This window comes from Poecilia mexicana, unplaced genomic scaffold, assembly GCF_051168715.1.
Source record: "Poecilia mexicana isolate PSO_F unplaced genomic scaffold, ASM5116871v1 scaffold_18, whole genome shotgun sequence".
In the NCBI taxonomy this organism is placed as follows: Eukaryota; Metazoa; Chordata; class Actinopteri; order Cyprinodontiformes; family Poeciliidae; genus Poecilia; species Poecilia mexicana.
The window spans coordinates 7,246,709-7,259,164 of record NW_028263387.1 but is presented as its reverse complement, the minus strand read 5'-3'; the positions used below and the strand labels follow the sequence as shown (position 1 = coordinate 7,259,164).

The 12,456-nt window shown below is 41.3% G+C and overlaps 2 protein-coding genes across 5 annotated transcripts; both read left to right on the top strand.

The window, feature by feature from the left end:
- The first annotated feature begins 1,968 nt into the window (after positions 1–1,968).
- LOC106933412 (myeloid-associated differentiation marker homolog) lies at positions 1,969–8,846 on the top strand. Of its 3 annotated transcripts, none has more exons than XM_015012658.2 (2): positions 1,969–2,275; positions 7,437–8,846. In XM_015012658.2, exon 2 carries the CDS (start codon positions 7,552–7,554, stop codon positions 8,398–8,400), a length of 849 nt encoding a protein of 282 aa, XP_014868144.1. In that variant the 5' UTR covers positions 1,969–2,275; positions 7,437–7,551; the 3' UTR covers positions 8,401–8,846. The 3 variants fall into 3 exon arrangements, with proteins under 3 accessions (XP_014868144.1, XP_087872401.1, XP_014868143.1); XM_088016275.1 differs by lacking the exon at positions 1,969–2,275 and adding an exon at positions 2,299–2,427; XM_015012657.2 differs by lacking the exon at positions 1,969–2,275 and adding an exon at positions 3,553–4,224.
- A 130-nt stretch (positions 8,847–8,976) lies between these two features.
- Positions 8,977–11,971, top strand: LOC106933411 (GTPase IMAP family member 7-like). 2 transcript variants are annotated; one of them, XM_088016271.1, is made up of 2 exons: positions 8,977–9,161; positions 10,671–11,971. In XM_088016271.1, the coding sequence occupies exon 2, from the start codon at positions 10,682–10,684 to the stop codon at positions 11,846–11,848; it is 1,167 nt and encodes a 388-aa protein (XP_087872397.1). In that variant the 5' UTR covers positions 8,977–9,161; positions 10,671–10,681; the 3' UTR covers positions 11,849–11,971. The 2 variants fall into 2 exon arrangements, with proteins under 2 accessions (XP_087872397.1, XP_014868142.2); XM_015012656.2 differs by having other exon boundaries at positions 8,977–9,295.
- The last annotated feature ends 485 nt before the right edge of the window (positions 11,972–12,456 follow it).

The window sequence follows — 12,456 nt, the reverse complement described above, 5'->3', positions numbered from 1 at the left end:
AGGAGTTTTGTTGTAGTCTTGTGAAGCAAATGCTCTTTATTTTACAAATCATTCTTCTTTCATCTCTACAAGTTCCAGAGCAGTCACCATAGCAGAGCCACTCTTCTTTATCAGCTTGTGTAAGCAACTGAATCTGGAGCTGCTACCTCAATGGATGACAGCAGAAGATTGCATCCTCTGCAACGGTCTTTTAAAAGATCTGTGACGCCTTACAACAGACATTTGAGAAATTTCTGCTTTCTATAGATTTATCTTGAAGGTTGGACCTTGGATCTAGCAGTGATGTCACACCCAAATACAGAAGAAGAGCAAATTCCAACAGTAAGTGAGAAAATCAAGGAGATAACTACAAGATGATAACAATGTATTTCCCTCATTTTAATCCAATCAGACCCGAGAAGGTACATTTTTCCGATATTGTGTCCACTTTTTTTTGTAACAATGCTTCAATGAGATACATCAAAGTACAAATATGACACACACATGCACGCACGCACGCGCACACACACACACACACACACACACACACACACACACACACACACACACACACACACACACACACACTCGATTCGTCTCAGAAATCAACGCTTGGATATGGAATTGATGTTACATCCAAGTAGCAAGTTGGATTTGCAAGTTGCAAGGCACTGATTTGTTCACTGGTGTGGGTCTAACTACAGTACAATACGATACAATGTAGGACAATCCCAGCATGCTTCGTGCTGCCAACACACTCTTTGGGTGTGCTCCAGATCTAAAACTTTGCCGGTTGAAAATCTGATTCCAGGGAGCGTTCTTGACATATTTCTGATTGGAAGCTCATGAAATTCGTCTCCTGAATACACTGCAGCTGGAAGTCTGCGGTGAACTAGCTGTCACGATCCAGTTTTGAGTCATCTCTAATCCGTTTCACAAAACAGTTCAAGGCGGGATTAAGGTGCCTTTTCTTTACTGTTTCTCTGCGTTTTGTTTTGTGATTCACAAGCAGGGACAAACCAGCTTTGCCAGTTTTAACGTTGCATGGTGATATTCCATACTGTTGCAGTTTACTCTAATTAACTGGTAGTCAACACCTGTTGTGCATTAATGTATTATGTAATAAAGAAAATGAATTAAATAAAAATAAAAATTTCAGTTCTTGTGTTCAAAAACAATTTTTTTGTTTCAAGTTGCTTCTATGTAAAAAAAAACAACTATTTCCTTATTATCCCAACACAGGGTCTCCTCCTCCCAAACCTCCATCAACAAGTCTCCTCAGATGACCCTTCATCATACCCAATCCATCCATCATTCTCTTTTCTTCAATAAAACATGAAATTCCAAATTTTTTCTTGTGAAAGTTATATTGCACTTTCTTTTTATTGCAAAATAAATGTACTGGCAAACAGAACAATTCTCCAATATACATTTATTGAGCAGATAAGGGAAAATTGCATTTCAGAAAATATGAACATCACAGTGATGACGAATCATACGACGAATATTTGGCCAAAGTTAATATGGTTCCATACATGTAATTTATTTGTAGTTTTAAAAGCCCTCATATAGATGGGGTGATAAATTCTAACAAAATGTAGGAATGACTCATTCATTGGAGTGGTCAGTATTTTTTCCAGGGGTGGCCATGGCCCCCTCCTCCCACCTTTAGGAACGCCACTGCATTCATGATGTGTTTCTTGGTTAAATAGAGTCAAATCCAACGAATTTTCTCCAGAAAATCTGTAGCAAAGTCTAGGAAATATTACAAAGCCGATTAATGTAGAAGTAAGATGCATTTCTGATTTACGTTTACAGAAAAAATTGAGGTTGTTTCCGTTTACAACAATATATTTGCTTCAATGTGCATTAATAATTACTTTTTATTGCTCCTCGGGTTTAATCTGTGTACTTCCTTTTACTTCTAACTTGCTTCTGGTGTGATATTCTATCATATGAGGGGATATTTAAGCTTTGTTGGAACACTCTTTGTAAATCAAAGCCTTGCATTCAAACGATTAAACCGCCAGATGTTGTTATTCCTTATACAGCAAAATTGAAGAACTAGCGCAGCAGCTATGAGCTCACAATGACCTCGCTGTCTGAACTTTTTATTTATTTTTTATCCGAGGTCTGAACCCTTGAAGAGGGGAAGTGACCTAAAACTGCTGCCCGGAGACGCTTTGAACACTTTACCAAATATGGCCACTGCGGGGCGTGGGATTCAGACTGATACATTCACGGAAACTTCTGCCTTACGGCGACGACAATGAGCTGGAACTCCCGAGTCTGCTAGGTAAGCTAAATCTGCCTCAAAGTCACATGTTTGTTTCCCCTTTTTGTCATAAAGATGTCCTGGGGAAATTGTCATCAGTAAAACGATGAACGCTTTTATTATTCTCTTTTTGCTGGACCAGGGATGTTTACAGTAGAGATGGGCGCGGTGTGGTATGCACCTCTTATTACTAAAAATTCACGGTTATTATATCTGTTTGCTACGGTATGTGAAAGTATGTTCCGCCGTATATGTGTGCAAAATTGATCCTGTAAAGATGGCAACAAGTAGGATGGTTTGGGGATTCAGGTATGCGGTTTAAAAAAAAAAAATACAATAAAAATCTCACTCGTCCATTCTAGCGTCCAGTATGACAATATTTTTGACTCTTCACAATGTCAGTGTAGTCAAAATGAAACTGTGAATAAACTAGGTTGCTCATCAAAGCTAGAAATCGACCCCAAAGTTGGTTTCCTGTTAAGGAGGCCACAATCCTCACCGCCGCTGAACCAACCCACACCTCTCAGCTCGGAATCTGATGATGGTCTGTGGGTTGTAGTTTTCACATTAAACCCCAGGTACCCAAAATACCGTGTGCTTGATAAAGAAACCACGGCGCATAGAGCAAAAAAACAAAACCGAGGGCTTGGTTGCTTTGACGACTCTAGAATAAATTAAATTTTTACATCGATTTGTTTTGTGCTGCTTCCTGAGGTAGTTAGGCCCTACCACAGCAGCATCAGCTTCCTGTGTGTCAGTGCTGCTACGTGACGTCAGGAAGTGAGCTATAACGCTATCTGAAGGCTGAAGTTATTCATTTTCAGGCAAAAGCAACAGAAATTGTTGCCAGGCATCAGAGGGGCCACACCTTCTCCTGAAGAGAAATAACAAGCACGTTTCGCAAGACAAGTTTTGAAAGTAATAATAGTAACAATAATAATAATAATAAATAAATAAATAAATAAATAAAAATATAAAAATATCTGGACATTTTGAAAAGAAGAACTTTGGTAAAACCATAAGCTGAAATTAAATTGGGAAAAAATATATATTCCACTACTTCATTTGCAACAAACCACAGTAAAATGGAGCCTATTAAAATGTACACAATCAGATTTTTGGAATATTACAAATATGGATGAAAAGTAGATTTAAAAAGTATAAATCTATCATCAGTGTTTTACCAAGTTTGGAAAAAAAAATATGGCAATAAACACGGTATGGAAAAATATTTTGTACTTGCACACTTGATTCCCTATTCCGTTGTCTTACAGCATTCCTTAAATTTAAAAAGAACCAACATTTTAGTTTGTAATATCTGCAAAAGTTTTGACTTTAAGCTGCATTGGAAGACAGTAATACATGCTTTTTTTTCCTATGTTGATTTAGTGGCACATAGTGTCTTTTATGTCGGGTTTGCCAGGTCACAAATTAAGAGTTTTTCTATCGGATTCATTGATTAAAATGCTTTTTGAGTCGCTCACAGAAAAATTACAAATAGATCTGATCACATTGAAAATCACTGTAAAAATAGGGGACCACTTTACTGCATTTATAGGTGTAAATGCAGATAAATAAAATATAATGCAGGGGTCTCAAACTCCAGTCCTCAAGGGCCACTGTCATGCAGTTTTTAGATTGTGCCACAGGTACAAAAACACAAGAATGAAATGGCTTAATTACCTCCTCCTTGTGTAGATCAGATCTCCAGAGCTTTGCTAACGACCTAATTATTATATTCAGCTGTGGTGCAGCAGAGGCACATCTAAAAGTTGCAGGACAGCGGCCCTCCAGGACTGGAGTTTGACACCTGTGATATATTGCTTTTTAATCTTTTTATATTGTTTTTCTGTGAAACCTGGCCAGGATAATCCAGTCCAGGTTTTAATATGTCAAAAGTTACAAGTGACGAAATTCACAGATCCAAACTGGTCCAGATGACTTGGTCCTTCCGCCCCACAAAAGTTTAGGTAATTTTTTGTCTTTGTCTGAAATGTTCAGAATGTTTTGAAAACATTTAAAAAATTCAAAAGGATATGGAAAATGATGATGAGCCAAACGAGAGATAATATGAGATACAATCCAAACATCCGAATTCTTCATTTGAACAGTAATGTGGGAGAGAATAATCACAGGCCAACTTGATCCGTTGCGCATATTTTTTGTGAAAATTGTGCCAATTCAATAATTAAATGTAACAAACATTGACCACAAAAGACAAAAAAAAAAAAAAAAAAATGCTTCACGTTCCGTGATTGAGATATTAGCCTGAATCAAAGGAAAAACAAACAGATTAAAAGATTATCCATGTATATGCGTCACAGAACAAACCGTTTGTAGGCTTTGATTTGTCGCTTATGGGCATGCTATTGAAGTTTAAGATGGAAATTTCAACCTGAATAAGTGTCAATTTGATTTTAAGTACGGCTAATTTCTATATCAAACACACTCAGGTCTGAAATGAGAAAGTAACGTAAGTTTTTGAGCAATGTTGCTTCTTATCTGTATACGTCTGCCTCTTTGTCAAAAAGGACACAAGAGGGCAGCAGAGTCAACCCTGTGAAACTTCACTGCTCTTACATTTTTTGTTTAATCTGAGGGACTTTCCAACTCTTTGAAGGATTAGTAGCCAAACTTCAGCTTCCTGCGTGAACGTGTTGTATCACGAACAGGAAACCTTACTCAGTCCTGTTCCTTCAACATGTCCAGGCTCAAACCGAAGTTGTGCAGTGAAGAACATAACAACTCATCAGTCAGTACGTTTGAAGTGAAAATCCAGGTTGTCTTTTTTTTTTTTTATAAGAAAGTACATCAAATTTGCCATCTTAAGGGTTTAGTTCAAATATCGCAACCCTTAAGAACTAAATATGCATCTTCAATTACTTCACTATTATTTTTCTACCTTTAAAACAGTGGTCTCAGACTCGAGGCCTCAAAGGTTGGTATCCTTCAACTTCTAGTTGTCTCTCTCCTTCAGCACACCTGGCTCAAATATTAGCTGATTAGCACTGGTGGTGTTCTGTCACATATTACTAGGTTCATGGTTGAGCTAAAAAGGTTCAAGCTACTGTACTCTGGTCACTTGTCGAAAAGCATTAACACAGTGCAGGGTTTCCCCCAGAAAACGTGCTAAGCCCGGTGGTCGGGGCATCAAGACGGTCCATCGTGTTTTTGTATTAAAAGATGTTAAGTTGACAGGAAATGTAAAAGTATTACTGTGTAATAATATGTTACGGGAAACCACCTCCAGTGAAATGCTATTTAAACCCACAACTAGTCTTAAAACAACAAATTTGCACTTCTATTCAACTCAAGTTAAGTCAGCGGCTCCATCAGGCCACCAAAGGCTTCAGGGGCCCCATAAATGCTAATATTTTAACACAGACCACATGTAACACTTGTTTATTGAGATTATCAATGCTGTTAAATTTGAGTAAATTGTTTAGGCATACATAAATTAAAAGATTTTAAATTGTTTAACATTTAATGCAAAGCATTAAGGAGCTGGCGAGTTTACTTTGTAAAACTTCAAAGAACAATATTCATACTTGGATTGTTTTGTTACCATAGCAACAATCTGATGCTGTGAGTTTAATCTTTGAATTTACAAATATAAATTAGTAAACTGCGATTATAACTTATTGCTTCTTAGGGTGACCTATTAAACTACTCCCTTCTCCCAGATTTAACTAAATCTAACACAGAAGCTGTTAGAGGTGCTGATGATTTTAGCAACTAGAGGGGCCCCTAAGTCAAATTTTGCTCAAGGCCTCATGCAGCCTTGGACCGGCCCTGCATGATGAGTAAATTCGCTGCACTGCCCAGAGATAAGCAAAAAACGGGAGATTTAATTCAATGCTGCTAATGTGGCTTTAGTAGCTCTTCCATTTTGTCTGTTGAGTTTTTAATAAGCGTCACAGAAACTATTGTGGTTGGTCGAGTTTATGGGACGAGTTTCTCAGATCTCCGTGCGGCCGCGCGTATTAACTCCAAGTAGACGAAGCATTTGAAATGGTTTGATGCATCGTGTAACCGGAAAAATAATACTTAAAATAATATAAAATCAGCGTGTTGCGTGACTCCGAGGAGAGCGTTAAAGCTCCTCACCAGGCTGAACCTGCATGATGAGGTTAGCGCTGCTCGTTATCCACAAACGCTCAGGCCAACCGGGACCACAGACATAAACTTTACAGGGAAGACAGACACAGAGCCACATGCTGGGCAGCGTGTTGAGATGTAAACGGTGCATATAATTGTTCGTTCACAAAGATAAATCATTCTCACTGCTCCACAACGCGCCTCTGAATTCGCTACAACCCTGCCAGCATGCCTAGATTGGCCCCATGTGGGAAAAAGGAGGGCAGGCCATATAGGTCACAGATGGGTTTGTCCGCGTGTTCCACGATGGCCCCACATGGATTTGCCCATGTAGGGCCACAGCCCACATGGGCCCTATATGGTGGTGCCCCACATGGGTTTGTCCATTTAGGGCCCATGAAGGGCTCATGTGGGCTGTGGCCCTACATGGGCAAACCCATATGGGACCCATATATCAGCCCTCCTTTCCCCCACATGGGGCCCACCTAGGCATGCTGGCTAGGAAGTTATTCCTGGGGTTCACATAGAGCTGTGCAACCAGAGCTAACACGGAAGGTTTTAAACTCTTACCTAGAGTTCTCCAAAGGATCATAATTCCTCACAGTAAGTTGATGTAAATATCCATACAGGTCAGCCTGAGTCCAGTTTGAGTGAAAGGAGGCGCGCGCGATCCCGCTGAGGTAAAGCAGCGGCAGCACGTGAGGCAAAGTGCAGAGGTGCCAGCGGTGTGATTGGTCCACGCGCTATTAGGTTTAAATGCATAAACTATAAACCTATCCTTTAGGAATAAATCTGCTCCGCTAGTGAAATGCTAAGAGCAACAGAGACGCTTCTTTGCAGCCTGGCTTTAAAAAAAACAAAATAAAAACGATTTTTTTCCCCCTAGAAACATAAACAAGCAACGCTTAGCCTGGCGGCAGGGCTAGTAAAGCATGGCGGGCCGCCAGGCTTATAATACACTGGGGGAATCCCTGCAGTGATATTGGGTTTATTTATTTATATATTTATTTATTATTATTTTTTAAGAAAACCATGCAACCAAAATTGTGTCAATTTGTTCTGATTTTATTTTTTCTGTATGCAGAGCTTGACACATTCCAACAGAGGGAAAGTGCCCGACAGGAAGCCAACACAGGATCCAGCTGAAAGTCACATTGCGATCCTAGACTCACGTAGTCGATCCTGACTGACATCCCACCATGCCGGTGACCTGGTTCCCAACATCCCAGCTGCTATGGGTTCGCATCGCTGCGGTGCTGTTCACCTGCACCGCTTTCAGTGTGGTAGCAAATGGCGGCAATCTCTCCCACGGAGGTATGGCGGACTGGTGCATCTTCAGCTGGGCTTTCAGCTTCGCCTGTACCCTGCTGGTCCTGCTGGTGGAGCAGTGCAGCCTCCAGTCCCGAATCCCTGTCTCCTGGTCCAACTTCCCCATCACAGTTGCCTGCTACGCCTCCCTCCTCTGCCTCTCGGCCTCTATCATTTTCCCTGTGTTTTTCCTCAAGGACCAGTATCCCTCCCAGGAGACGCGCGATCATCGCATCGCGTCCACGGTCTTCTCCTGCCTGGCAACAGTTGCCTACATGGTGGAGGTGAGCCTGTCCAAGGCCAGGCCAGGAGAAGTGGCGGGTTACATGAAAACTGCTCCAGGTCTGATGAAGGTGTGCCAAACCTTTGTGGCCTGCATTATCTTCATCCTGGTCAGCGACCCCGTGTCGTATGACCACCACCCGGCGCTGAAGTGGTGCATGGCGGTGTACTGCATCTGCTTCATCCTCTCCATGGCCGTGGTGGTGCTGTGCGTGGGAGAGTGCACCGGCTGCCTCCCCGTTCCCTTCTCCAAGTTCCTGTCGGCCTACGGGCTCTTGGCCGTCATCATGTACCTGACGGCCACCATCCTCTGGCCCATTTTCCAATTTGACAAGAAGTACAGGAGGTGGGGAGACCAGAAAAACCTGATTGCCGTGGCCGTTCTCACCGCTCTCAACTTCCTGCTGTACCTCGCCGATCTGGCCTACAGCGCCAGACTGGTGTTTGTCAGCGCCTGAGCAGAGCAGAGACAAAGGACACACGGGGATGGGGGGCAGGGACTGATGGTGAATTCATGACAGAAGGCAAACAATCTTCCAAATGTTAGATTGTACTAAGAAAGTCCCAAATACATGTGTGTTTGTTTGCATAATCACAATGCTGCCTTACAGTATTTTCTGTTTTGATGTGAAGTGGCTTTTTTAAAGATTTATTTCTATTGTGTCTGAAGCAAGTATTACACAAACGGGAAACATTTAGTGTGGGTTTTTGTTCCACTGTGTAACCGAAAGGAAAAAAAAAAAACGGGTCAACACACTGGAACACAAAGGAATACCAACAGCGTTTGGACACTTATCATAACCCAACATGCAGTATTCGTCTGTCATATTTTTTACTGCCTTTTTATATTTAAATGTTTGTGATTTATGTTTGCTGATCAGAATAAAGTGTCTGAAATCTTTAACTAGTCTTGGGGCTGGTGCCCTTTTCTTTTCTGTGGTGGTGGAAAGTGGGGCAGGGCTACAGAAAACTCAAGGCTCTGGTAGGCGAAGTGCTGTTTAATATTTCCGTTCTGAAAGAGAGAACAGGAAAACCTCTTACTGAAGATACACTTTCTTTTAAAATTAGTGTTTTGCTTGAAAGATGCCGGCTTATTTTTTTTAAAACACTTTCAAGCTCTTGCTGTAGTCATAAACAAGCATGACATTTTAAGTCGAGAAGCAGATTGTTTATTGAATCGATTCATGCGCTGTCGAAGGAACTGTGAATAGTGATAATGGTGAGTCTTGCTTATGCGTGATGCAACAATTCAGGAAGTGAAACCTTTGCCACTTGTCAGAATACATGAAGCTAATTCAAACACCCTCTGCCTTGCCGGTCCTTCAGTCCTCAGCTTCTCTCAAAAAATGAATGGTAAGCCGCTATTTTCTGTAAAAATCTTTAGTGTTGTAACTGAATAGGAATAGGCTTAAGTATCACATGTGTATAAGGAAAAACAGTGTTTGAGTTTTTGTGACCAGTTGATTTTCTTCATTCTCAATCAGTTTCTTGACTGTTTTATGACGGCAACCATGACGGTCATTGTTATTTTTAAGGAATTTCTTTAGTTATTTTTAAGGAATTTCTTTCAATTTAGAAAGAATTGCTTGAGTGAAGTTGGGTAGTGATCAGCTGAAGGCTGTTCCTGCTACAGCGTGGAAAGACTCATAAAAGGAGCGGACAATACGCCCCATGTTTGTTTTCAGGTCTGTCTTTTAGCTGAAAAAGAAGAAATATTATGATTCAGTTTCAACTTTTTTTTTTAGTTTGCAGATTTATGTTTTTGAAAAGTTTCCTTAAACTCCCATTACAGTAGTTCTATAACATTGGAATGGACATATGGTTTACATTTTTATTGGTGGGTTGGGAATAACTTTCCCATTGATGACTCAGTCTAAGCTTTATTTGTGGAGGAGATGACCTTTGACTCCACTTTTCACACACATTTCACTCCTAGTACGTAGACTAGATACAGTCCCAGTTTAGAAAAGGTAATTTCTTCAAATTCCCTTATTGCGCATTACAAACACACACCAACCAAAACTCTGCATCTCTGTATGCTCTAGATCACTGGTCCCCAAACTTTTTCCTGTGAGGGTAAAAGCTGCTACTTACAGGCATTGATTCGAATAACTCGACCTGGAGTGCGGCGTTCATAACAGACACATGTGTTCATCTGCTCTACCGCTAGCAAACAACCGTACTGATTAAATAACATAAAAATCAAGCAGTTCCCTAAATGTCCAACAGATGGCAGCAATGCGTCATGCAAAAGAAAATACCATAGTTTACAGGACACACTTCCTGCTAAAGAGCCCCCTGGTGGTTGAAGAAATATCCACATATAAACCGAAAATACAATATATGAAAAAAAAAAAAAATCTGAATGCTCTCTGGTATTGTTGAGGGGGCCGGACCAAATGTGGAGGCGGGCTGGATCCGGCCCGCGGGCCGTAGTTTGGGGACCCCTGCTCTAGATTAACAAAAATCCAAACTTTGTAGAGGAATTGCATCAGATGATGATGAATTAATGAATTTCTTCCATTACTTTCCCTCTTCATTCCAATAGAAACGATGAGGGGTCTGCGTAATGTCTCTTGCACTTTGAATTAGGACATTCTTGTGTATTGTTTTTTGGTCTTAAAGAAATCATGCATACATGCAACACTGAAAGACAAATACTATTTTTACACGCAGAGTATGGGGGACGCAAAAAAAGTTAATCAACATCATTCTCTCTTGGTTGCAGAACCAATTAGAATGGTCCTCCTGGGAAAGACTGGATCTGGTAAAAGCAGCCTGGCCAACACAATATGCGGAGACCAGCTGTTCACGACCAACCACACGATCAACTCTGAAACAAGCCTCTGCAAAGCCATCACCAGGTCCGTCGGTGGGAGAAACCTCACGGTCATTGACACCCCGGGTTTCTTTGACACAGACCGGCCGGAGGAGGACATGAAGACTGAGATAGTGAGGTGCCTCACAGAGTGCGGTCCTGGGCCCCATGTGTTTCTCATTGTGCTCAAGGTGGAGAAATTCACAGAGCACGAGAAGGCCGTTGTCGAGAAAATCTGCACGTACTTCTCTGAAGACGTTCTGAAATACGCCGTGGTGGTGTTCACTCATGGCGACCAGCTGCCTGATGGGGCCCAGATTGAGGAGTTTGTCGGGGACAATAAGCTTGTGAGTGAACTGGTGAAGAAGTGTGGCGGCCGCTGCCACATCATGGACAACAAGTACTGGAACAATAAGCCACAGGAGGAATACAGGAGCAACCCGTTCCAGATGGAGAGGCTGCTTCAAACTATTGACACGTTGGTGACGGAAAATGAGGGCAAATGCTACACCAATGACCTGCTGCAGGCAGCCGAGGAAGAAATAAAAGAGGAGGAGGAGAACATTCGACTGACTTCAGGAAGCCTGCCTGAAGCAGATATCAGAGAAAAGGCCAAGAGAAGGGTTGCTGATAGACTCTTGATCAGATGTACGGCCCTTGGTGTTGGCGTTTTGTTAGGGGCGATTTTTGGAGTGGTGGTCATGGTTGGAGCAGTCCTTACTGTTTTAAAGGAATCTTCAAATCCAGTAAAGCTGAGGAAGGCGGTGGGCAAAACAGTTGCAGCTTCAGCAGGGATGGCATTAGGGATAGGAGGAACGGCACTAGGGGGCGGTGTGGTACCAGTAGCAACGTGTTTGAGTGTTACAGCAGCAGTTGCTGCAACAGGTGCGGTTAAAGGGGCTTTAGCTGGATATGATGTGGCTGAGGGAGCAGAGACTCCAAAGGAAGCTGCACAGAAAACAGCAGAGGCTGTGAAGAATGAGGCGCAGGTTTGCTTAGACACGGTTCACCAGGGCTGGAGCAAAGTTATACAACCAAAATGTGAAAAGTCAGAGGAGAAATCACTGCTTCGTGACAAACTTTACTGAGATCACCTTCCAACATGAATTTCTGTTGCAGGAGGAAACTGGACTGGAGGGATGATGTCATTAATGGAATCTAGTTATACAACTAATCTGATTGGAATAAAGCATATATGTGAGATTGTTAAACCTGTTGTCATTGGTTTATTCTTCAGCCTGTATGTGTTTCCATGTTTCCTGTAGTCATTTCAAATCTACTTTTACTTATCCAAGTCAAAAAGTTGCTGGAGAGAAATTTTATGTAAGAAGTTATGAAAGTAAATTACTCAAATGAAAAATATTGCCTGTGTCAGTACTGCTGTTTACGTAGTCATCTAGTGCGTACAATTAAGTATACAATCATTTCTAACCCTGGTGTAGTTTTGTCGGGCTCATGAAATATTTGACCAGTTGTATGAATTGTGTTGATTAATTTGCATCTGGTCTATGTCAGAACTTCATCATTTGTGTAAAGTGAGAAAATTAAAAGAAATGAATCACATTACAGACTAGAGTATAGAAAGAAATGCTAAAAGAACAGTTGCTGTACTCTAATAAAACCTTTACAAGAGTTAAAAGCCATATATCCACCACAATGCAGTCAAAATTAATTACATTTGTGTTTGAAATTACTT

What these genes read in the sequence shown, in the direction of transcription:
- LOC106933412 (XM_015012658.2), top strand. Translation starts at nt 7,552, where the DNA reads ATGCCGGTGACCTGGTTCCCAACATCCCAGCTGCTATGGGTTCGCATC.
- LOC106933411 (XM_015012656.2), top strand. Translation starts at nt 9,175, where the DNA reads ATGCGTGATGCAACAATTCAGGAAGTGAAACCTTTGCCACTTGTCAGA. An exon ending in CTTCTCTCAAAAAATGAATG is followed by an intron (nt 9,296 to 10,670) that starts GTAAGCCGCTAT and finishes TCTTGGTTGCAG; the next exon opens with AACCAATTAGAATGGTCCTC.